Below are 24,307 nucleotides of genomic sequence, written 5' to 3'. Positions count from 1 at the left end.
CCCTTTCTTTAAGCATACTATTTCGACTTCTCTTTACAAAGCTGTAACGAAAAAAATTATGTGAGCTTTTGTGTTTTTTTTACTCAAATTGTTTTAAATCTTTATTATATGGCAATCTGCCACTTACCGAAAACCAATTTCTCTGAGTAAGCGTCGAAAAGTTGTTTCCTTAAAATTCGGAATTTCTTCATTTTTCTCAAGTTCTGATAAAATCTTTTTGACAGTTGGTGGCTCATTTCTTAGGAAAAACGAATGGATTATTCTACGGATAGCATTTTTTGTTTGCTCATCAATGTTATCCAAAATAGCTCTCGCCCTATGATACTTTGTTGGTGGTTAAAAGGTATGAGTATTTTCATAACTTTTGACTATATTATAGATACTCCTTTTGGAAATACCTGATGAAATTGCATTACATTTTTTATTTTGTAATTAATTTAATTTATTTATTTTTTCATAAAACCATTTACTTTTGTGAGTGTATTTACAATATAAAAAAAACATTGTAAGAAACTGCTGGTCAATTGAAACGCATATAGTTTTTTTTTGGAGTATTTTTGACTTTTAATATTTCCTACACCGTGAGCCAAATTAGAATGCTGTTTTCAATGTTCGTTTGCCCAATGTGTGTAGAATATACCTTAGTTTATTTTAGTTTAATTTACTTTAATTTATAATTATGTAGGTAAGTAAAGACTATTTTATTATATCATACTTACCTGCTGCATCAGCTGTAAAAGATACTTTTTGTGTCTTGCTGTAATCTGGATCATTTACTTCACATACTTTATACATATTTATAATTGCCTCCTTTTCAGAAACCGTAAAATGTTTCTTACAAGTTCGTGTTTTAGGGGGTGAATTCAAAAGATGGCCCACAGGTACGTCACCCATTTTTCAAAACAAATAAACAAAATAATACACACAAAAGATAAACAGATTAACTTACGACGCAAACAAATTAAAAAATAATCAGACCGTATACGCGCGCCAAAACTCCTGCTCTAAAATTCTCCAGTATTCTCTGGTACTCGAACACGCATTTCGTTTTAACTGTCGCGTGCTATTCACGTGATTACTGCATCTTTTCGGCGCGCCGACTATAACAATATCTGATGTTCCATTGTTGCGTACTGGTCGCTGTCTATGGCCGGTGAGGTAGCTCTGCATCAAATTCAAGCTACTTCCATTTACACCATAGAATATAGTGACCTACGATGGAAACACACTCGAATGCCTTTGAGAGGTCACAGACACTGCAGCAGCGTAATGTTCCTTCTTTAAGGCACTAAACAGGTACTCCAACATATTTACCATCAAGGGGAGGTTGATTCTATTTACTCGAAAGCAATTTTTTTCTCAAAATATTTGTACGCTTAATTTTTTAATATATGATCATAGACTTTCGCAAGAGAGAGCATTAATGTGGTTAAAATTATTCGAATCTGACCTAGAATACTTCTTAAAAATATAGACAACTTTGGAAACCTTTATACAACATAGAAAATGTTCTGTCGATTTTTTATCTTTTTAATAATGATTACATTGATACAGTATATGTCACCGCTTGGTTTGTTTTTTAGAGAATCAAGAAAAGAACTAAATGGATCGGGTTATTTGATTATAAAATGAATTTAATGAAAGTTTTTTATTTGAAAGTTTGTAGTTGTAACTTGTATTGTTTTTCAAATTGTTTCAATTCTCTCCGCAGGCCAGTTGGGTCCCTGTTAAAGAGTTAGTGTAGAAAGCTTTGGTTCTCTTTCATATTCTTACACTTTTCATCAAACTTGTGGTTGTGGAAGTTGGTGGTATTATTAAAACTTATAGATAGTGAAAAGGTTTATTAATATAAAACACGTGCAAAAAAAATAGGTAATTATTATTTTATTATATACCTTATTCCCGATATGCTAGAAGAGAAAAAAATTCTTTTTCACTTACTGACATCCGACGACCGTCAAAATAACGCATTTACGCGTACAACACCACCTACTTTCAACCAATACTATTAATATAATTTTTATATATTTTTTCTAAAAAAAAAATCATAGAATTAACCCGTAGAACCGCAAAAGAATTGAAATATCCAAGAATAATAGACTGCACTTGCCCGGTGAACTTACTTTTATATGATTTCAACTTTTCTCTGCTTACTCTTCTCCCGATAAGTGCGGATAACGGGCCGCTAATGCCCTTTTAAGTTCTGTCCTTATCTTAAAACCATATTTGCACCTAATGGGCTGGAAACTCTGATACGGACCCTTTAAATCTTCTCTCTAGAGTAGCGTTCTCATGTTAAGATTATAGTTTTTGATATAGTGCCACAACAAAATCGGATAAAAACATCATTTTTTCCAGAATAAAGTGAAAGAAATAGGATTTTTTCTTTTGTAACAGTTTAACACATTCTATGTGGCAACACCGCTTAAACGCAAGAGTATTTCCTTGAACTACCAATATCACGCATGCGCCTTATAGGCATCGTAAAAGCATATGAGGACCTAGCTTATTCGCGCTACTAATAACTAACTGCCATAATATGTAAGAAGTAGTGAAATTCCTAAAACTTCAGTAATTAGTAGTGCAATTCAGTAATGCAAAACTGATTTCATTTGACTCTTTCTTGAGAAAATACGACAACATCCGCTTTATTTTACTTTGGTTAGTAGAGGGATCACTAGAACTATGCGCTTCGAGAATACTATTATTGCCATATGCCACGAAAATTAGTAGAGCTAAACGACTTTTAAGGTGTTGACTCTCTTTCAGAACGACTGAACGTACTGTACGAGAAAAATTGGACCGCATTAGTAACGGAACAGCTAAAGAAATTCGAGCGATCCGTCGTGGAAAATGCGGCGAAAAACGACGATTTTCACAACGTTTCAGGCCAGAAATGGACGTTTGGGGAATCCCTGCTCTACACCGTCACCCTCTTAACCACAGTAGGTGAGCGCACTCTTCTGTACATTAGCTACAAAGTAATATTTGCCAACGCTGCCAAGTTTAAATGTGTTTCTTAGGTTATGGGAAACTGTCTCCAAGAACAACACTGGGGAAACTGACGTCTTTATTTTACGCTTTAGTGGGAGTTCCGTTAACGTTAATCTTCTTATCGGAACTGGGACATTTCTTGGCCAAAGCGGTACGTCGCGGCTACATAAGAATGTGTCTCCATAAAACACCACCGTCAGAAAACTTTAGTAGATACACGGTGGAGTTTCAAAAAGCGGCAAGGTCGCCGATCAAGAATAATCTCAGTATTGAAGGTACATAAATAAATAAATAAATTTAATTTCCAAATGATTTATATATCGTCGACTATGTGACAATACCTGCGAACTGCAAGTCAGTTATGGAACATATAACCCCTGACTATAGTATATTTTATTCCTTAGTTTATAGAATATGATCTTTTGCATTGTAATCATTTTTACTTTAGCTAAAAAGTAATTTGTATTGTTTTAATCATATAGATTTAAGTCATCTTAAGTCACAACGCTGTAACGTTCTTAAAATAAATTTTTAAAAAAGCCTTTTCATCTTTCAAATCTATAACTGGCGTAGTCGACGGAGTTCTAAGTCGAACAATATCTGACAAAAATCGCGGAATTGGTCCGTTTTTACGGTTTATCGGCAATCGCGAACCTTGTGAATTTACGAAGAGGCAGCACCCAGGAGGAAGTCAAACTTGGACCAAATCTATTGGGAGAAAAGCGTTCAGCAACGGTCCAACTTCGACCAACCCTAGATTAGGCTTGGGAACACAAGCAGCGGCTCCTATAGGCAACGTAGTCTAAGAGAATGCAGCTTTTCATCGCTGGATTTTTGCTATTGTAAGTGCTCATTGTCCTTTCTTTTTCCTTTGTTTTTAAATTGATTTTTTAAAAAGTTTTTTAAAATTGATTAAATTGATTTTTGATTTTTCCGTTTTTGCACAATTGCAAACGATAACATATACTGTTGTTTTTACGATTGGCAATTTTATTTAGGTTAGATTTAGAGTTACAATTTATTCAAGTTTTTATTTTTTCTTTTAGTCAAGTTACGTAATTTTGCGTAATTTTTTATTAATTTTATGTCTGAAAATAATTCTGAAATTATTGACGAATTACTTTCTCATTTGGAAAGGTTATCCGTAACAAATACTAAAACGGATCCGCCTTATTTAAATCAAATTGTTTCTGATAATACCGCTGATATTAATAATACTTTACCTGCCTTACCGGAGGAAGAACTCGAAGTAGAATCTGTATCAGTTGTATCCAGAACCATGCCTACTGATATGCCACTTTTAAAATACCAAACGGATAACATCCCACATTTCGATGGGAATCCAAAGTTATTGCAAAGATTTATTTTATCGTGTGAAAATCTTCTAAGAAATTTTCAAAATAGTCAAACTCGTGAAGACCCTATTAATTCAATTTTAATAGACTCGATTTTAGGCAAATTAAGGGGTAGAGCAGCTGATTTAATTGGCTCTAGATCAGAATTAAATACTTGGGCTTTAATAAAAGAAACCTTAAATTTAACATTCGCAGATCAAAGGGGTATTGACTGTCTAATACAAGACTTAATTTCTATTAGGCCTTATAAAAATGAACCACCATTAAATTTCGGCATGAGAATACAAGATGCCAGAAGTCTTTTGTTTGCTAAATTAAGTACTTTAATTGTTGATGAAAATGAAAAACGAATTAAAATCGCCCATTACGATGATTTTGCTTTAAAAACCTTCTTAGCAGGGCTCAAATATCACATGCAGTTAGTAATTAGGCTGAAAAATCCAATTAATTTAGAACAAGCACTATCATTTGTCGCCGAAGAAGAAAACTTTATAAATTTCAGCCGAAATCAAAACACAACTGTAAACCTACCACCACAGACTAAAACACATCCACATCAACATGTTAGAGCTACAAATAATAATCAACAAACATTTCCCCATAATAATAAGCAATTCCCAATACCTTTCTCACAACCAACATTTAATGCCCAATCATCCCCAGAAATTAATATTTTCCGCCCAACACCACCCTCAAATAATGTGTTTGCATTAAACCCCCAACAGCCTCCAATAAATAATGCATCTTTTGTACCAAGGCCCCCTCAACCACAACCGTCAAATAATTTTCAACAAAAACCATTTTTCCAAAACCCAAATTCAAATTTTCCAATAAATACCAATAACAGACCAAATTTTAATCAAAGTTCATCAATTAGAAGCCGCAGTGCTCGAAGCAATTTAAATAGGCCGACGCCAATGGACACTAGTTCAGGCACAGCCATAATTCATCATCCAACACCCCATAAATTAAATTACCAAGAATTTCATGCACAACAAATTAACGACAATAATAATTATTGCTACAATAATTCCCAAGATGATTATTATTACGATTTCTTAGAGCAAAACGAATCTGACCCATATCCCAATGAAAATGCATATTATGCAGATGTGCAAAATCTTTATCACTACAATAACACTCAGACATCCGATCCTTGCGCTTCAAGTGAAAATATAAAACCAGATGAAAATTTTCAACAAGTTCAGGCAACACAATACCCAACGTAATTAATATGCATAATTACAACATAAGATCAGATTTACCGTACGTGTTTATTCCCGAAATCACAGCACATTTTTTAATTGATACCGGCAGCTCTAGAAGTCTAATGAAACCTTACCTTGCACACAAATTTTATAAAAATTTTATTAATAAAGAGGTATTTAATATTCAGACCGCCCACGCAATGACATATCACGATGAAGTCGCAAACATTCCTATTTTTAGTTTATTTAATACCAATGCCTATCACAAATTTTATCTTTTCGACTTTTCTCAAAAATACAATGGTTTAATTGGCGCAGATTTATTGAACCAATTAAATGCTAGTATAAACATTAATGCTCGGAAAATAACAACTTCTAATGCAGAAATACCAATAATTTATGAAAAACGTGACGATAAAATCCCGAATGAAAATTTTCAAAATTACAATTTTTCAGTGACAGTATCTCCTAGATCCCAACAAATAGTTAAAGTACCAGTAACCGTTGAATATGGCACCGGATTTTTAGATTATCATAAATTTGAACATAATTTAGAAATACCAGGTTCTTTGGTTAATATCTCAAACTATTTTGCCATCACTTCAGTCACAAATCCTCAGGATATCCCTATAACCCTACATTTGACAAAACCTCTAGATATTGAACTTCTTGACATTCATAATATAAATTTTGTTGAAAAAATGGAAGTTGATGAACCTCTTTCCTTAGAGCAAAATAATCTGCTTAAAGAAAATTTAAAAAATATTCGCTTAGACCATTGTAACATAAAAGAAAAACAAATGATTTGAGACTTGTGTCTAGAATATAAAGATATATTTTACTGCGAAAAAATTCCCCTTACTTTTACTAACCAGATTAGACATCAAATAAAATTAGACAATCACACACCGATTTATACAAAAAGTTATCGCTACCCAGAAGTCCATAGACAGGAAGTAAAACAACAAATTTCAAAAATGTTAGAACGAGGCATCATCCAAAATTCATATTCCCCTTGGTCCAGCCCCATCTGGATCGTTCCAAAAAAAATCGATTCTTCCGGAAAACGCAAGTGGCGACTTGTTATCGATTATCGTAAGCTCAACGAACGAACGATTGATGACAAATACCCTCTTCCCCAAATTACAGACATTCTGGATAAGCTTGGCAGAAGCCAATATTTTTTAACACTTGATTTGGCCAATGGTTTTCATCAAATCGAGATGGATCCCCATGACATCCCAAAAACCGCCTTCTCCACTGAAAATGGACATTACGAGTTCAAACGAATGCCTTTCGGACTTAAGAATGCCCCATCGACATTCCAGAGAGTCATGGATAACATCTTGAGAGGTCTTCAAAATGAAATCTGTCTTGTATATTTGGACGACATTATCATTTTCAGCAGTTCTTTGGAAGAACACATTTCCCATTTAAGACAAATTTTTGACAAACTTCGTGAATCCAATTTCAAAATTCAGTTGGACAAATCAGAATTTTTAAAAAAGGAAGTCCAATATTTGGGTCATGTTGTTACTACTGAAGGTGTTAAACCTAATCCAGACAAAATTTCAGCAATTAAAAATTTCCCAATCCCAAAGCTCTGAAGTCGTTTTTAGGTTTACTTGGTTATTATCGTCGATTTATAAAAGATTTTGCCAAAATAACAAAGCCTATGACGATTTGCCTTAAAAAAGATCATAAAATAATTCATACCCCCGAGTTCATTAAATCATTTAACCACTGCAAACAACTTCTCACCAATTCCCCCATACTTCAATATCCAGACTTTAGCAAACCATTTGTTTTGACAACTGACGCTAGCAACTATGCAGTTGGAGCAGTCCTTTCCCAAGGGAACATTCCCAATGACAAACCCATCGCCTACGCATCAAGAACCCTTAATGACACCGAAGTAAAATACTCCACGATAGAGAAAGAGTTACATAGTTTGGGCATGCAAACATTTTCGACCTTATCTTTTCGGTCGCAAATTCAAAATTTACACAGACCATCGACCTTTGGTATGGCTTTTTAATATGCGAGAACCAAATAGCAAACTCGTAAGATGGAGATGTAAATTAAGGGAATACGATTTTGAAATTATTTACAAAAAGGGTAACCAAAATACCAACGCAGACGCACTCTCACGAATTTGTATTAATGCAATTGAAAACGAAAGTATCGTAAATAATTCAGGTGATATAAATCTAGATATTGACCAATTCCTAAAGTCCTATGACCCCAATAAACTAAACCCAGCAGATATAACATCAGTTTTAAAAGAATTAAAACCTCCCTGTCCAGAACCAAAAATTAAAATATTGCAAAATATTCAGTTGGTTCCTCCAAGAAATACAAAACTTAATATTCAACCACCCCAATATAATTTCCAAAATTTTAACGACCCACCCCATCAGTACGAAACACAAACTCTTAATGATTTCTCAAACTTAAACCTTCAACCAGATAATGTCAATTTACCACCACCAGAGTTTCATTCCCAAGAGACTCCAGAATCTTCTATAAATACTCCGCATTCTAGCAGCAACCATAACACATTAAATGATGGAATCTCCATACTGGATGATATTATTAACAATAAATCATATCAAATAATTATCTCCAAAAATCCACACAATAAATTGACTGTCAACTGGGAAACATTCGAGAAACATAATATATGGCATGTCAAAATTCCAAAATCTAATCCCAAACTTATATTAGAATTCCTAAAAACATATACCACCGATAAGAAAACTTTTTACCTATATTTTCATGATGATTCCATGTATATCGAATTTAATGATGTTTATATGCACCACTTCCATCAATCTGGACCAAAACTATTTAAATGTACAAAACTAATAAATTCTATAAAAGAACCTGATGAGCGAATCCTTATTATGAAATACCAGCATGAAGTTAAATGTAATCACCGCGGAATAGCCGAGACTTTAGAAAAACTTAAAAGGAATTATTATTGGCCATCCATGAAATCCGACATAACAAAGTATATAAATGATTGTAGCATATGTCAAACATCTAAATATTCCCGTAAACCACCGTATGTTCCTCTTGTACTAACAGAAACCACTGGAAAACCATTCCAGCTGCTTCATATAGATATTTTCAAATTTGACAACCAAGACTTTCTTACACTCGTCGACACCTTTTCAAAACTAGGTCAAGCCATTCCTATTCAAGGCAAAACTTCAGTCGAAATATGTTCAGCTCTCATCCATTATTTTTCATTTTATGGTCTTCCTGAGAGAATAATTATGGACAATGATCCTGAATTTAAAAATACCACCGTTCAAGAAATCTTAAAGACTCATAAAATAAACATACATTTCACAACACCTTTTCACCATGAATCGAACTCACCAATCGAAAGACTCCACTCTACACTTATCGAACACCTTCGAATTTTAGGAGACCGTTTTAAGGACGAAGAAGTTAAAACCTTAATGAAATATGCCATAATAGCATACAATTGTTCGATCCATTCCTCGACGCAGTTTACACCCTTCGAGCTAACATTTGGTCACACAAACACAAGAGACCCATGTGAACTTATAAATACTGGCTATTATACCGATTATGCCTTTAATCATAAAGAAAAGATAAAACACCTTTATGATGAAATAAAAGAAAAATTAGAATCCCAAAAACAAAAAATTATCGATAAAAGAAACGTTCTAGGTCCAAATCAATATCAATTTAAAGTAGGACAAATTGTATATAAAAATAACGCCAACAGAAATAAAAAATCTAAACGATTCTTAGGCCCTTTTGAACTAATTGAACTACTCGAAAATAAAAAAGTTAAAATAAAAAACAAAAAGAACAATAAAGAAGAGGTAGTCCATATAAAAGAATTAAAAACCCCTGTTGTTGCAGGCCCTCAACATCAAACATGCAAGACCTGACGTAACATTTCATGACGTATCCAAGAACCCCGGACTTTTCCAATGAAATTAGGAAACTCGCAAAACATAATTGATTACTGGACTTTCATTCAAATTTACGACATCAACCCTATTATCAGTCAATACCTCATAATGCAAAAAACTATATACGACTTAGAAAAAAACATAGAAAACTGTTCTTTATATAAAAAAGAATATTTTAATTCATACAATTTAGCTTCAACCTTAAAAGAAAAAATAAAAAATCAAATACTTCAAATAAATCCATTCTCTCTTAAAACTCGCGAAAAAAGAGGCCTTATAAATGGATTAGGCAGTATTGTCAAAAGTATAACCGGCAATTTAGATAATGAGGATGCTCAGCGCTATGATTCAGCAATAACTTCAATTATGCAAAACGAAAATAATATAAAACTTTTAATGCAAGAACAAATTACCATAATAGATAATTCTAATAAACTTTTTCAAAAACTCTCAAAGAATTTAACTTCCAATCAAAATATTTTGGAATCACAAATAAAAGAAATTCAAATAGAGGTCCAAAGACTTAACAAAATCAGTTTTGAAGATAAGCATTTCTTTCTTTTGCAAACAATTCTATCTCATGCTACCACATTCTTACAAGAAATGTATGATGTCTTAGAAGATCTTCAAATAGCAATAACTTTTTCAAAACTAAATACCTTTCATCCATCGATCATTAGTCCAAAAGACTTATTCAAGGAAATTCAATTAATTTCTACGAGTTTAACATCCGGTAAACTCCCATTTGATCCAACTTTTAAAAATGTATTTCTTTTTGAGAAAGTCCTTAATATAAAAAGTTACGCAAAGGAAAACAAAGTCATATTTATCATTGAAATGGCGATCGTAGAGAAGAACAGTTATCTATTGTACCACCTTTATCCTCTACCTACACCTTCAAAAACCTTCCACGATGTAATATTTCCGCAAACCAAATACCTAATCCTTAATGAGCTGAAGTATGCAAAATCCAACCAACCATGCAGGAAAATCACCACCAACGAATACGTTTGCCAAGACTTTAACCCCTTGCCTATAGACGAAGATGCATCTTGCGAAGTACAGATGCTAAAATTTAGAGAATCAATATCCCAATTCCAGTAGACGAAAATCCAAATTACCACCAACAAAGCAGAAAAACTGGAAGAAGGAAAATGGATGCTAATCGTACCTCGACCTCTTGCAGCTATCCAGACTTGTGGTTCCAATAAAGACAATATCCCATTAAATGGCACCTACATCGTAGAACTGGATTCTACTTGTGAACTTCGTGTCGGAAACATTGTCATCAAAAATTACAAGGATCCAGAAACCCATTACAAAAACATCGAACTACCTCAAATCAACCTATCACCGCCTAGCAATGAAGCTACACCAATTCTCTTTAATAATTTGGAATTAAGCTCACTGGACCTAAATGAAGCCAAACATCTTCATAAATCCATCGAGATTCAGCATCAAAGACTTGACCGGGCCCTGAACCAACCTGTATACTACCACAGAACCAGCATTTATACCGTATTACTTTATATTCTGCTAGTAGCAATAATTAGCTACTTTATGGTGCAGAAATTCCTGATGCCAAGAATATCTAAGAGAAGCCTACATCCAGACGAATCTATGACGAAATCCTGTTCAGAAATCGTCATATAACCACCTCACCACTCCTGTACCATCCGTAAGCTCGTTTCTTAGGAGGGAGGAGTTATGGAACATATAACCCCTGACTATAGTATATTTTATTCCTTAGTTTATAGAATATGATCTTTTGCATTGTAATCATTTTTACTTTAGCTAAGAAGTAATTTGTATTGTTTTAATCATATAGATTTAAGCATTAGTAGAGTTAAGTCACAACGCTGTAACGTTCTTAAAATAAATTTTTAAAAAAGCCTTTTCATCTTTCAAATCTATAACTAGTCAAGCCTTTTTACAGGAGGCAAAAAAACTTTATAGAATTCATGGAATTATATTCCTTTGATATGTTTTTTAAAAATAATATCAGCTGTGAGTGTAGTAACACGTTTTATAAATGTATTTCCTTGTAAATTTAGATAGCAAATTTTGTATCTTTTTTTTATGACGTTATCAGGTATTGTTACATAAAACGACATATTGATAATTAATATTTTTATTAAACAAAATTTATTAATGAGTAATATAATAGAAATATTAATTCTCTTGAGATATTACTGATTTTAAATCGTAGGTGTTTCCATTTTTTTCTTTGATAGGTCAAATAGGTAGTACCTAATTTCTCGGTCAGCTTCAAAAAGTTTTAAAATTATCTACAAAATCAAGCTTTACTTTTATTTCTCCGTTTGCGTCATAGTACAACGCTTTTATATCTGTTGCAAGATGTCTTTTATTTGGCTTTATACTGGGGAAATGTAAGTTTTTTATTCTGCTGTATTTATTAAAAAAATCTTATTGAAACTAAATAAATTCATATGGCTCCGGTTTTATTCTGGCCTTTCTTGAAACTTTGATACACTCACTTGGTAAACCAATTACCCTATGATTTTGTTTTCTTCTATTACTACTATATAGTGAATCGCATTCCATTTGAGTTCCTTAATAAGATAATTTCGTAGTTGCAAAATTTACATAATATTTCTGTATGTGAATGTGCGTTCATCTTAATAGATTATAATAGGCAAACCATTCAGACATGATACAAGTGAATAGGCTTGTATTCCAGTACCAATTTCCGTAAATTAGTAGTATGTAGAGTGATGGCTAGTAGAATTATAAATTGTATAATTGTCGCAGCTTAGCTTAGTCTTAAATTTTGGTAGCATCTAGTGAAGGAGCAACTTTAACTGCTTTAAGATCCATACACAATAAAATACATTCGTTGTGTTTTAATCTTATCAATGTGTGTTTTCCATGTCTGCTCATCACAGTTTTTAGTTTTATACTCAATACAATAATTTATCTGCCTGGAAAACTAAAAAAATGAACCCAACTGCCTGAAATAAATTAATTGATACTATTTAGAAAAAACAAACTTCTAGGGAAAAAAACCAGGTTCATCTACGATATACAGGATGCGCACAATTATTTTCCAAAGTGAAAAAAAGTTTAAAAATTCATAACTTCAGAATGCTGACAGAAACCAAAAACTATACAATTTAAGTTCACGTGGACTCTAATCGATCCATTAAATTTCATTCAATTCGAAGAATCGGTGCAACCTATATCGAATCCCGTGTACAAAAATCCAACAAAAAAAAATTGACTTCTAAGGCGTCCTTTTGTTCGACAAGTCCCGATTTTCGGCGACAAATCTGAAAAGGCTCTCCCTTTTGTTATAAGAGCGAATTCGTCGAATGTTGCATTGATCACACATGTGGTTGTTCCGATGAGTGGTGTTAGTGTAGATGGTATAGATGGTCATTACTCAGTACGTATTATTTATGTTAACAAGTTTTAAATTTGTAAAGATACGCACATCATTCTTTAGCACTAGTTTTACACTCGCGTTGTGTACATAGTTCATAAAGTTACCCTCATTAATGTTCAGAAAGCACGTTGCGAAATAAAAATTAGCTTCGATTATAAAAATATTAATAGTGATGAAATAGGCCATACTTCCAGTGGAGTCGTAGGTTAAGGTAAAATGAAAATCCTGCAGTCTCCCTTCACTTATTTATTAAACATTTAGTTTAAAATTGGTATTGGATATACGCCCCAGGGTTTGATTCCATGTCAAAAAAACCCTCTATTTATTATTATTGTTTTTTTTTTATTTTATTTATTTACATTCTGTTGTTGACAAGGACCAAACAGTGACTGTTCAAGTGATACATAAGCGATTAATATATTTGTAGGAACATGATTCGTAGGAATATGTATTGATACTATTTTTATGTCGCGAATGAGTTTGTAAAATCATTGAGTCCTACTACCGGAATAAGATAATTAATGCTGAATAAGTTCTTTGTTAAAGCCGTTATACACACCCGGTTTGACAAAAAACTCCATTTGAATATCGTTTTTTAGTTCCTTACTTATGCGGGGTTGACGTTTCAACGAAGCTGGAAGCACACTTACCGGACTTACTTGAACAGTCTGAACTTCTTCATCAATGTATTTAATATGACTTACATGAATTTCTTTTTGTCGAATCGGTGGATCTGTGTCATTGTAAAGATGAATTGTTTATTTAGTAAACAATATTGAACAGATGTAGCCCTTGTCGATTTATTCGTCAGTCTAAGTTACTTATTAATAGTTCTTCTATTTTTTTTAAGATCTTTAATGAGTTTATTTTATATTTCTATAAACCTATTCAGCTCATCTTCATTTTTTGTCGCTTCTTCTACTATTATTATGATTTTTGTTTTAAGTTTTCCTATCTACTTACTTTTATCCAAACTTTCCTACTCAAACAACAGTTATTTCACCAAGTGTTTTTTTTAGAATACCAATTTCACTCTCAGTATCGTCATATCTTTCTTTACATTACAGTTTACCAAATTATCTTTTGCTCATTGTAATTTTAAATGTATGTAGGCAGTACTCACACGTAGCTTAGAAAATTCCTGTGGTCGCAACTTTTATTTACTTCAGTAGACATGATTCTATTTCATTATTTAATACTAGAATGCAGCTGCCTCAAAAATGCACATATTATGCAGATTTATTTTTTTTAATCTAAATATTTATTTATAATTTACATAGATCTGTCTTCCATGCAAATTGCCTCTGTCCATAACACCCCCAACCATATCCGGAGCAGCAGCACCACCAATCGCTATGCGGAGTACCCCGAAGTACCCAAAAGAGCGGTTTTAGCTACTGTTAGGGCAAATCATACCAGAGGGCGCTGTAGATCTGGACCAGTGCATCAAGTACTCACAGGTACCGCACCATTGCTGTTGCAAATTAAAAAAAACTTTAAAAGTTTCTCTCATGGTTGATCGCACTACCGGTATTGCCATTATATGGCCGCCAAATGGAAATTTATGATTTTTTTTTAAATTTTAGACCCAAACTGTCCCGCCCATCGGCACAATCATGAAAATCCCCTGAGAAACTCGTCTATCGTGGGAATCTCGTCGGATATCGGTGAATTGGATGAAGTAGATGAGAACGACCAAAGGTTAGTAAAGGCAAAACATATGAGTTAAATAAAGATATAAACTGATATATCAAATGAAAAGTATGTTGCAAAGACGATCCCAGAATTGACTTACCAACCTGATGACGTCTTTGTGTTTTAGAAGAATTAGACACTTGTTAGCATAAGCCGTTACTAGGATCTTCCACCTTTTTTTGTCCTTTAACAACTCGCTGTTTTACTCTCTCCATCCAAATTAACCTTCTTCGCCCCTTAAATCTCACCTCTCCAATTACCAAAAATTCCTAGAAGAGCCAATTATATCCAACTTTTTCTCCTCCAAAACAGCTCCACATTCCTAAACAAACTCTGGAATCCAGGTACCAGATATAGAATCCATGGTTTAATTAAGCACCCTGTAGATCTTGGGCAAAAGCCTGGACTGGAAAGTCAAAAGAGATCCTTCAGAAGAACAAATTACTCCTAACCATTATTTTTTTTCTTTTCAACCACCCTTTGAATCCTCCGCACAAAGGAACGAAAACCAGTTCTTAGTTCCGAATTTAATTCTGAATCTGCATCTAAGTCTATCTCATGCTAATTTATGAGCACTTCTCATGCTAATTTAGAAACGCTCTCGTTCTTTTTCAGTGAGTGTATCCAGCATGACACGCCATCCAGAATCCCACTGATCTGGAAACCCCCGGATCAAAACGGACTTTTGCCTTCGAAAGAAACGATAGCAGCAACTGTGATCGAGCCTTCAGTGCCAATGGTCCTGGTGGCAACCGTTTTCTTCGCTTATATTACTCTGGGAGCAGCAGGATTTGCCACCTCGACTTCCTGGACCTTTTTGGACGCTATTTACTTCTGTTTCCTCGCAATTGCGACCATCGGGGTCGGCGATCGGCTACCAGTCAACTATCAAAACAATTTCGAAAGTGAATTGTACTTGCTCGCGTATTGCTTGTATATATTCGTCGGTTTGGTGGTGCTCGCCATGTGTTTTAATTTGCTTCAAGAGGAAGTGACGATAAGGTGTAGACAGTTGGCGAGTAACTTGGGGTTTGCCAAATAGTTCGCGTGGGTTTTAATAAAGAATATATTTATAAGATTTTTGAAGTTTTATTTGAGGAGTTGCACTTGATTCCGTACATAATTTCTTTTAGTGGCTTAGGAAGGACGGACGACTTTTCTCCACAAGTGAAAATGCCAATCTTTTTCTCAGAAGTTATGCATTTCGATCATTTCACTTATCATCATTCAATGAAATATCAACATGGTATTGTATTTGACTTACCTGATTCAATGATTGTGCTTAACGTGTACGTGTGAAATAAATTAATTCAATATTTTTGTTCATCGAGTGTTTTAATTCACACCTTAAGGAATGGTAAAAATGCTACAATACCACAATCTATTTCTCTTAAATGAAGGATATGATCATTGTTGGATAGTGCCAGATACTTAAGAAACAAGTTGTCTTTAAATTCTTTCAATACTGAAACTGAAAATTTTACTCTAGTACATTAAGCAGGTAGTACTGATGAAGTTTCTGTTAACTCTTTCCAGCCCAAATGATTATTTTTTCGAAAAAAATTTGTTTTTAGTTTAGCTATGTAACAGGGACTGTATCTAGATAAAATATAGTGAAAATTAATTTTTTCTAATATTTGGTAAGAAAAAAAAATATGATTCCATATGGAGTCACTAGGTAAAAATTAAGTAACAATCATTTTTTTGCCATTTATTGTTATCTCAGAAAAGAAACTTGGAAAATTCTTAAAAGTAACAGGCTAAATTCTTTAGTCAAAGTAATAAAAAAAAACCAAAAAGCATACCCTACATTGTATGAAAGTCTATAGAACAATTTTTGTCTTTGGTCAGACATAAAGCAACTTGACATTTACTACATTGAACTCTACTATAAGCCTTGATACAGTTTCGACATCTCTTTTTGGGTTCAATATGTCTGGGCCAGTGATTGATGTTATCAAACCGTAGGTCATCAATTGGATTAAAATTAACCTTTCTTTTTTTAGGAGGCTCAGGAGTTTGATTTCCAAAAAGTATTTCCTCCCTCTTTTTCTGATTATAGGGTCTTGATATATCGGGGCTTGTGCAATTTCGGATCTAAATACCAGTAACCTCTTAAAGGCTAATATATTCTTTTGATCACAGTGTCTTCTATACAGCAACCAAGCATTCACAATACTCATATCAACCAATTGAAATATTATTCGTAAATAATATCTCCTACCGTACCCTATTATTCGTAAATAATATCTAACACCGAATCTAATTCGATATAATGCCACAAGCATGTCATTTAGGTCTATACCCCCCATATTTTTATTGTATTCCTTGATTATCTCTGTCCGTTCAACTTCAACATATTTCTTGTCAGCAACAGACCATCTTTTTACTCGTTCCAGAGGTTCGATTCCCTTGTAATTTGAGGCAACATGCAGAGGTTTATTATCATACCATTTGGCGACTATTATATTTTGATTGGTATCCATTTTGTAGTCAAATGAACCTCGGCCTCTTAGTTTTAATTCTTTGTCTGATATAAACTCACAGCCAGGCATACGTGCAACTCCCACAGTTCCTATGGCTAAAAACCCCAATTCCTTTAGGTGGCATAGAAGGTCATATGAAGTAAACCAGTTGTCCATAAAAACCTTAAAATTTTCATTTCTAGGCAGCTTCTTACACAGCCACACTACAATATCACCACTGACGCCCAGAGTACATTTCATTTTTTATCATACCCTTTTCTACATAAACCTCAAAATCATATACAAATCCACTGCTACCTGCTATGGCGAACATTTTTATTCCCCATTTGTGAGGTTTGTTTTGTACGTATTGTTTCAGCGAATTACGACCTTTGAACGGAATCATGATCTCATCCACAGAATTGAACTCTTCAGGTTCTATCTTGGAAAAATTACTTCGCACATCGTGAAGAAAAGGACGGACTTTGAAAAGTTTATCGTAGCCTTCTTGGTCTCTAGTCATCATTTTGGTATTATCATTAAAGTGTATATTATTTCTCAATTTATCAAAGCGATTTCTAGATATCACATCTCGTATTGGCGGATATTTAGTTTCCTTGGCCCAATACATTCTGTAGCTTGGTATTTTTACTATACCAGTGAGAATTTGCATTCCAAAAAACATTGAAATTTCGGCAGAAGTAGTTTTCAAAGATACACCGTTTTTTTGCAACGAATACATATTGGTTTGTTCTACGATATTTTTTATCATATCGTCATTTATAAATAATTTGAAATAGCTCAAAGGGGACATGATTTCATCCTCAAAAATACTATGATTTACATCGCATTGGTTATTACTTTCACTTATGTTCTTCTTTTTCCATATGGGCTTAGACTTTTTTTTTACACCATTGTTCTTTGTTTGGACAGAGAATAGTACAGCTAATTGTATGTCATCTTCTTCATCGAATAGTTCTTCATGTGTATGCTCATCAGGGTCTCGTTCGGGGTCTTCTAATTCAAAATGACTATCATTTTCTGACGTCTGTGGGGTTGGCTGTTCTTTATCTGGGTCGAGAATTCGTTGCAACCTGCAAACTTCATCAATTTCATTGTCATCAAGGTCATCGTTGTCACTTATTAAGTCCGCGTCTGATTCATCACCTTCCAGTAACAGCAGTACCCTCTTTTCATCTTCCTCTGTCAAACCAGTTCTAGACATCTATAAAAATACATAATTACCCTTGAAGCCCACTGACGCCAAATGGAATCATGAGAAAAAAAAATCACTAAGACTTACAAAAAAGTAATTGAATTATTAATTTATTTGTAACAGATACTGGTATAAATACACTAACTACTTATATTTTTTTTGTCATAGAATCGTTCAAACTTACCTTGGAAAATACACACAAACTTCACAGAAACTCTGCAAAAATTACCGGCATGACCGAACAAATCAAAATAATCGTCTTGTATTGATTTATTGGTTATTTTGCAAGAGTAGCAGCACTTACGCCATCTATACATAAAGGAAAACAACCAAACAACAGATGAACTGAATCTTCATTACAGATTTCTGTACGTAATGCGCAAAAGTTAAATATGCCATATGGCATCATTGGGCTGGAAAGGGTTAAATACTTTGGAATATATTTTGAATTTTGATTCGGGTATAACTTGATCAGGGTATGTTATAGTTTTTTACATAAGTTATTTTGTGTAAAAAACATCGCCATATACGTTATAAGGAACTTTTTCATATCTGTGTCAACACGGCTCATGTTGCCAGCCTATGGATGCTTTGCTTCCTGACTTTTTTGTGCTATTCTTATGTGGAGGAAATCTGGACATTTCCAAGAGAGTGTTTGGTCTTCAGCCTAAGTGCATTCAGATAATGGCTTACCGTATCAAGCTGGCTGTAGGGAAAGCTTTATTGTACTCTGAGTTATGACTGTATCATCACTGTACAGGATGTCCCATTTTGTATAATTTTGCGGGCTATTTCCTTTCGAAGTTAGTGGGATGCGGTTTTCGCGACAGTGTGCTACTTTTTCGTAAAGCTAAAGATACTGTTAACAGAATTACCATGGCCCTTTTAGTTTTTAAGATCCAAGGCATTTTGAAAATGTTGCATTTTGAAACTTTTCTTGTATCTCCGTTATCCTGCAACTTATGGAAAAGGTAAAATACCATTCTTTTAGATTTTTAGTTTGGTTACATATATACCATTTTGGAGTTATAACCCAGACTAATTTTTTTTTAATGGGATATTCTGTATATGTTTAACGTTTCAAACACGTATAATAGTGTGCACTTTTTTTTTTAAATACGTAAATAAATGATAATTTTCTAAAATTAAATTCATAATTTAACAGCAGGTCAGAAATAACAATCATAACCAATAGATACGTACATATTACTAACAAAGAATTGAATATCTTCCAAATAGGTATAATTCATAAAAGCATTGATAAAATATTTAAAGATTTTATTTTTATAACAAGCCATCTAACAGGTTCATTGGTACTTTGTTACGTTTCGGTGCCAATGTTACGTAATCCCAAATTCAGAAATCCCAATTTAATCTAAATTCACTCAATTAGCCACCGCTGATGTAATTTTTACTTTGCTTGAGAAAACATGTGTCTCTGACATATATGCTGTATTTTTTAATCTTAACAAACCGAGTTTGAAGGTGTAACAATTTCTCTTTTTTAAATTATTTATTATTGTACAAACATTTATCTTTTATTCTGCAAAAAAATCAAATCTACACCCTTTTTCTAGATATGCAATTATAGTTTTTCTCTTAACTTTATTTTAGACGTTAAAATCAGATTTAATCCTTAAATATGGAAAAAATATATTGCGGACAGAACTTATCTAGGCGACTGTAAAAATTTGATTTTCGTTTCTGATTCTGTTGCTTACTTCCATGACGTTCCAAAAGTACCATATTTTTAACTAGTTTTGAAGGATTCGAGAGATCAACAAATATCCACAATATTAAAGATGATCTTTCAATTGATCTCAGAAAATAAAATTCAGGCAAGAAATGTTCAAAGTGCAAGATGAGATAACCAACCAACAATCAACAACAATCATCAGACTTAAAGACGTAATGAAAACGAAGGACAAGCTACACAAAAATATATGCAAAAAAATCACCAAAGTAGGATGTAACATTTTTACCTACATTTTTACATACATAGTACATTAAGAGTTTAATGATTATATTATACTGCAAGAAATTAGTTTACATTTTTGATCTACCCTGATTTAGTTTTATGGGAAATTTTAAATAAACCAGACTATAATAAACCTACCCAGCTTTCAGGAAAGTTATTATCAAGAAATGATATATCTATTATCAATATTTGGTTAATGGAATATTCCAGTAGTCCGAGAATAACTTCCTAATGTGCTGTAGGACTTTATTCAAAAATCATATGAGCTATTTACATTGTCTGCCAAACTAAAATATGATACCGCAAGTCCGAATCATTTTTATCGTACCCACTCAAACACTAAATGCTGATTTTCTGTATGCCCGTTCCTTGTATTGTGATAATTAAAAATCCCAGCACTTGAAAAAAGGCATTGGTCTGACCAGATAACAATTTTTCCAAATAAATCGTTAGCAACGATATGCTGCAAATACCACTGGCAAAACTATTTGTATGGATGATATTTAAAATTGATATTTTTTTAATATTTCTTCAAGATCCGTTGAGCGTTAGTTTTTGGCACATCAATTTCTTTCTCAATTTTTCTATATGATGACGAAGGTGTTGCTTTTAGATGTCCCAAAATATCTTTCCTCTTTCTTTCTCTATTCTCTTTGTTGTATGTTTTAGGACGCGGGTGAACAAAGGTTCCGTGTTTAACTAAATTTGCTTTTAAACGCGCAAATATCTCCAAAAACAATTCCCTTTTTTCGGTTATTTAACAACAGCTGACTTACCTTTCGAAATATATTTTTCTTAACTCTCCTATGCTGCCACAATTTGAAAAACTTGGTAAATGTCAATTTAAAAAAAAATATCAAAAGAATAAAAATAAACTGGTTCTCTGTTATATTATTTTTAAAATAATTATATTATGTTTAAAATTAACTGGATTTCCGTTATCTTTAAAGCTTTTATAAAAGTAAAAACTCATTCTTTTATTCTCTAGCTTTTCAATAATATATAACAGTATGGACTTATTTTCAAAAATAATACGCAAATAACTAAATTAAATGCATAATTTTATAGTAGGTCATGAATAACAATAATAGACAAATAAAAAGTTACAAAAAATAATAACGACAAATGGGGAATTGCATCATTTTTTTTTGTAATAAAAGAACATAAAAAACAAATATTTAAATTTAATAAACACTATAAGAAAACAACTATAAGTATAACAAAAAAAAATGTAACAAAACAAAAATTTTTCAAGAGATGTTCAAAATGACGACCATCTTCTCTGATACAAAATTGACACATCTTTGTTACCCTTTGAATAGCATTCAAAATAATAATTTGTCTCCTTCTCAGATTTTGAAATGCTAAATAAATTGCGTCTTGAAGTTCTATTAGATTATTGCATTGTCTTCTATACAGTTGATCTTGTATATACCCCCATATAAAATATCTAAGATCGAGAGATCGGGGGACTGTGGAGGCCATCTAACAGGTCCGTTGGTACCTATCCATCTTTGAGCAAAGTTTAAGAAATGCCCTTACTAGCCCAGAGTTATGACTTGGGGCACCATCTTATTGTAGGTAGACAGTGTTATATTGGGCTAGAAGGATATCCTCAAGTATGTCTAGGTACCTACGTGCTGTAAGACCCCTTTCAAAAATTCGGTATACTATTTGTTTTCCCAAAATAAAACAAGACACTCCAACTCCAAAGCGTCCTTTTTGTGCCCTTTCAAATATTAAATGTCTATTTCTTACATGCTAGTTTCGAGTATTATGTCGGTTAAAAATGCCCGACCTTGAAAAAAAGCATTCATCAGAACAGATAACGTGTCTGCCAAATAACTTGTTGGAATCAATTTGCTGCAAATACCATTGGCAAAATAGCGTCCGGCGCTTGGCATCGCCAGGATGTAAATGTTGAACTATGTTAAATTTGTATGGATAATACTTATATTTTTTTAAAAGCCGTTGTGCATCAGTTTTTGGGACTCCAATTTCTTTTTTGATTTTTCTGCATGAGCTCGAGGGTGTCGCTTTTATATAACATATATGTCTTTTTCTTCCCTATTTTCTTTATTGTATGGTTTAGGACGCGGCTGAACAAAAGATCCGTGCTCAACTAAATTGTCTTTTAAACGAGCAAATATACCAAAAAACGGTTGCCTTCTCTCTGGATATCTAACAAGCATAAAATTACAACATTAGAAATTGTTAGATTGTCATATAACGGCTACTAACTTACCTATGGAAATATAGTTCCAAAGATTCTGCAGCATTTTCATTGCTTTGTATAAAACATACAACCATATCATATTTTTCAAATGCTGCAATTTTTTTGGCAAAATTCACAAATAACGAAAATAAATGGGTTTTGGAGCATAAACTCAATCAAAAACACAGAGATGTCAATCAAAACCCGAAGATTTTTATTTATTTATTTGTCATTTTTTTAATTCTTGTTATAAATAGCCATGTCCTCCCATTAAATGATCATTTAAATTTAGAAAATTGTTATTTATTTGGGTATTTTTGAAAATAAGTCCATACTATTATATATTTTTAAAAAGGTAAAAAAAGGCCAATATTATGAACTATATAGGGTGTTGCGTTAAAAAAACATAAGTTTTGGTTATATAGCTCAAAAACTATTAATCAAAAAAAATATATGTCTACACCATTGGATTTTACGGAAAAAAATCTATAAGACGAATTTTTACTTTTACAAAAACTTAGATAAAGATAACGGAGATACGATAAGGGTCCCAAAATGCAAAATTTTCAAAAATGCCCTGTATCTTAAAAACTAAAAGGGCTATGAAAATTTTGTTGATGGCATTTTTAGTTTTACGGAAAAATAGCATAGTGTCGCGAAAACCGCAACTCTCTATCTCTAAAAAAAACGAAGATATCCCGCAAAAGTACCCAAAATGGGACACCCTGTACACACGCACATCCACACGCCCCAGCGCCGTGTGGATGTGTATGCAAAAATGTGGTATAATTCCCATTTCCTAACTATTATCCCATTCCCTAAATAGCGCTCAAACGACTACCTAACCCACTATTTAGCGCCAACCAAGGTTCCAATCCCTTTTTGCATGTATTATTGCATATTGCATATATTATGATTATATAAATAAACAAATATACTTATCTATAATGAGATATGACAGAAAATTACGATAATCGTACTAGTACAGTAGCCACTCCCAATAAATATTAAAATAATATTTGCTGACAATTGACAAGTGACATTTAACAGTCTTTTTTATTTATGAATTAATCCGTATTTTCATATTTGATATTTCTGATTTGCGTGTGAAAATTTGTGTTTATGGCCTAAAGAAGTGATGTAAATCCTTCTAAGTTACAGAATTTGGTTACTTAAGGCTTTAAATTTAAATTAATTACATATATAATGATTACCGTGATAGTCGCAAATAGATCGTGTAGTTAAGCTGGGTGTAATTGTGAATTTTTAAAATTTTGCATTTTTTACTTCATCCTCACTTTTTTATGAATAAAATGTTCAAACTCAATATTCTAAGTAAAAATTTAAAAAAAAATCGGTTTTTAGACGTCTCTTTAACTTTACCGGATCCTTATTTACTTATTTTATCGAGTATTACGTCACTATTTCAGTAAAAATCAATTTAGAAAATACTCTGGGAGAAATCCTTTTCCTCTTGAAATTCTATGACATGCGTACTGTCATTTTATGTTAACTTAGGTTTTTATTATTATTTTTTTAACAAATATTTATACAAAATTAAAAAAAGTTAAACATCATTTCTTTTTATCTGTTGTAGAGGCCTGAAGATGAATTATATATAATTTAAAACGTTGGCAAGAAACAAATAGTTTTCTTTAATCGTACACTCTTAAAATACGACTTCTAATAGTAATTATATGTATAATTTTGACGACCTGTATATTTAAATATGCTTATTAATTAATTATTTATCTTATGCTTTATATTCAATTTATTATGCTTTGTAATCACTTTAAGCTTATATATGCTCATGTAACCT

The 24,307-nt window shown here is 32.8% G+C and overlaps 1 protein-coding gene across 6 annotated transcripts in view; it reads left to right on the top strand.

Moving 5' to 3' along the window:
* LOC126740697 (uncharacterized) overlaps nucleotides 1-15,692 on the top strand; it is a 230,480-nt gene extending 214,788 nt beyond the window's left edge. For all 6 annotated transcript variants that reach the window (XM_050446852.1, XM_050446831.1, XM_050446846.1 and 3 more), the window contains 5 exons: nucleotides 2,770-2,949; nucleotides 3,024-3,269; nucleotides 14,200-14,379; nucleotides 14,506-14,620; nucleotides 15,230-15,692. In XM_050446852.1, the coding sequence (XP_050302809.1) occupies nucleotides 2,770-2,949; nucleotides 3,024-3,269; nucleotides 14,200-14,379; nucleotides 14,506-14,620; nucleotides 15,230-15,656 (1,148 nt within the window). In that variant the 3' untranslated portion in view covers nucleotides 15,657-15,692. The remainder of the gene's footprint in view (nucleotides 1-2,769; nucleotides 2,950-3,023; nucleotides 3,270-14,199; nucleotides 14,380-14,505; nucleotides 14,621-15,229) is intronic.
* The last annotated feature ends 8,615 nt before the right edge of the window (nucleotides 15,693-24,307 follow it).

Source organism: Anthonomus grandis, chromosome 1 (genome assembly GCF_022605725.1).
Source record: "Anthonomus grandis grandis chromosome 1, icAntGran1.3, whole genome shotgun sequence".
Lineage (NCBI taxonomy): Eukaryota > Metazoa > Arthropoda > Insecta > Coleoptera > Curculionidae > Anthonomus > Anthonomus grandis.
This window is presented reverse-complemented; position numbering and strand designations above follow the sequence as displayed.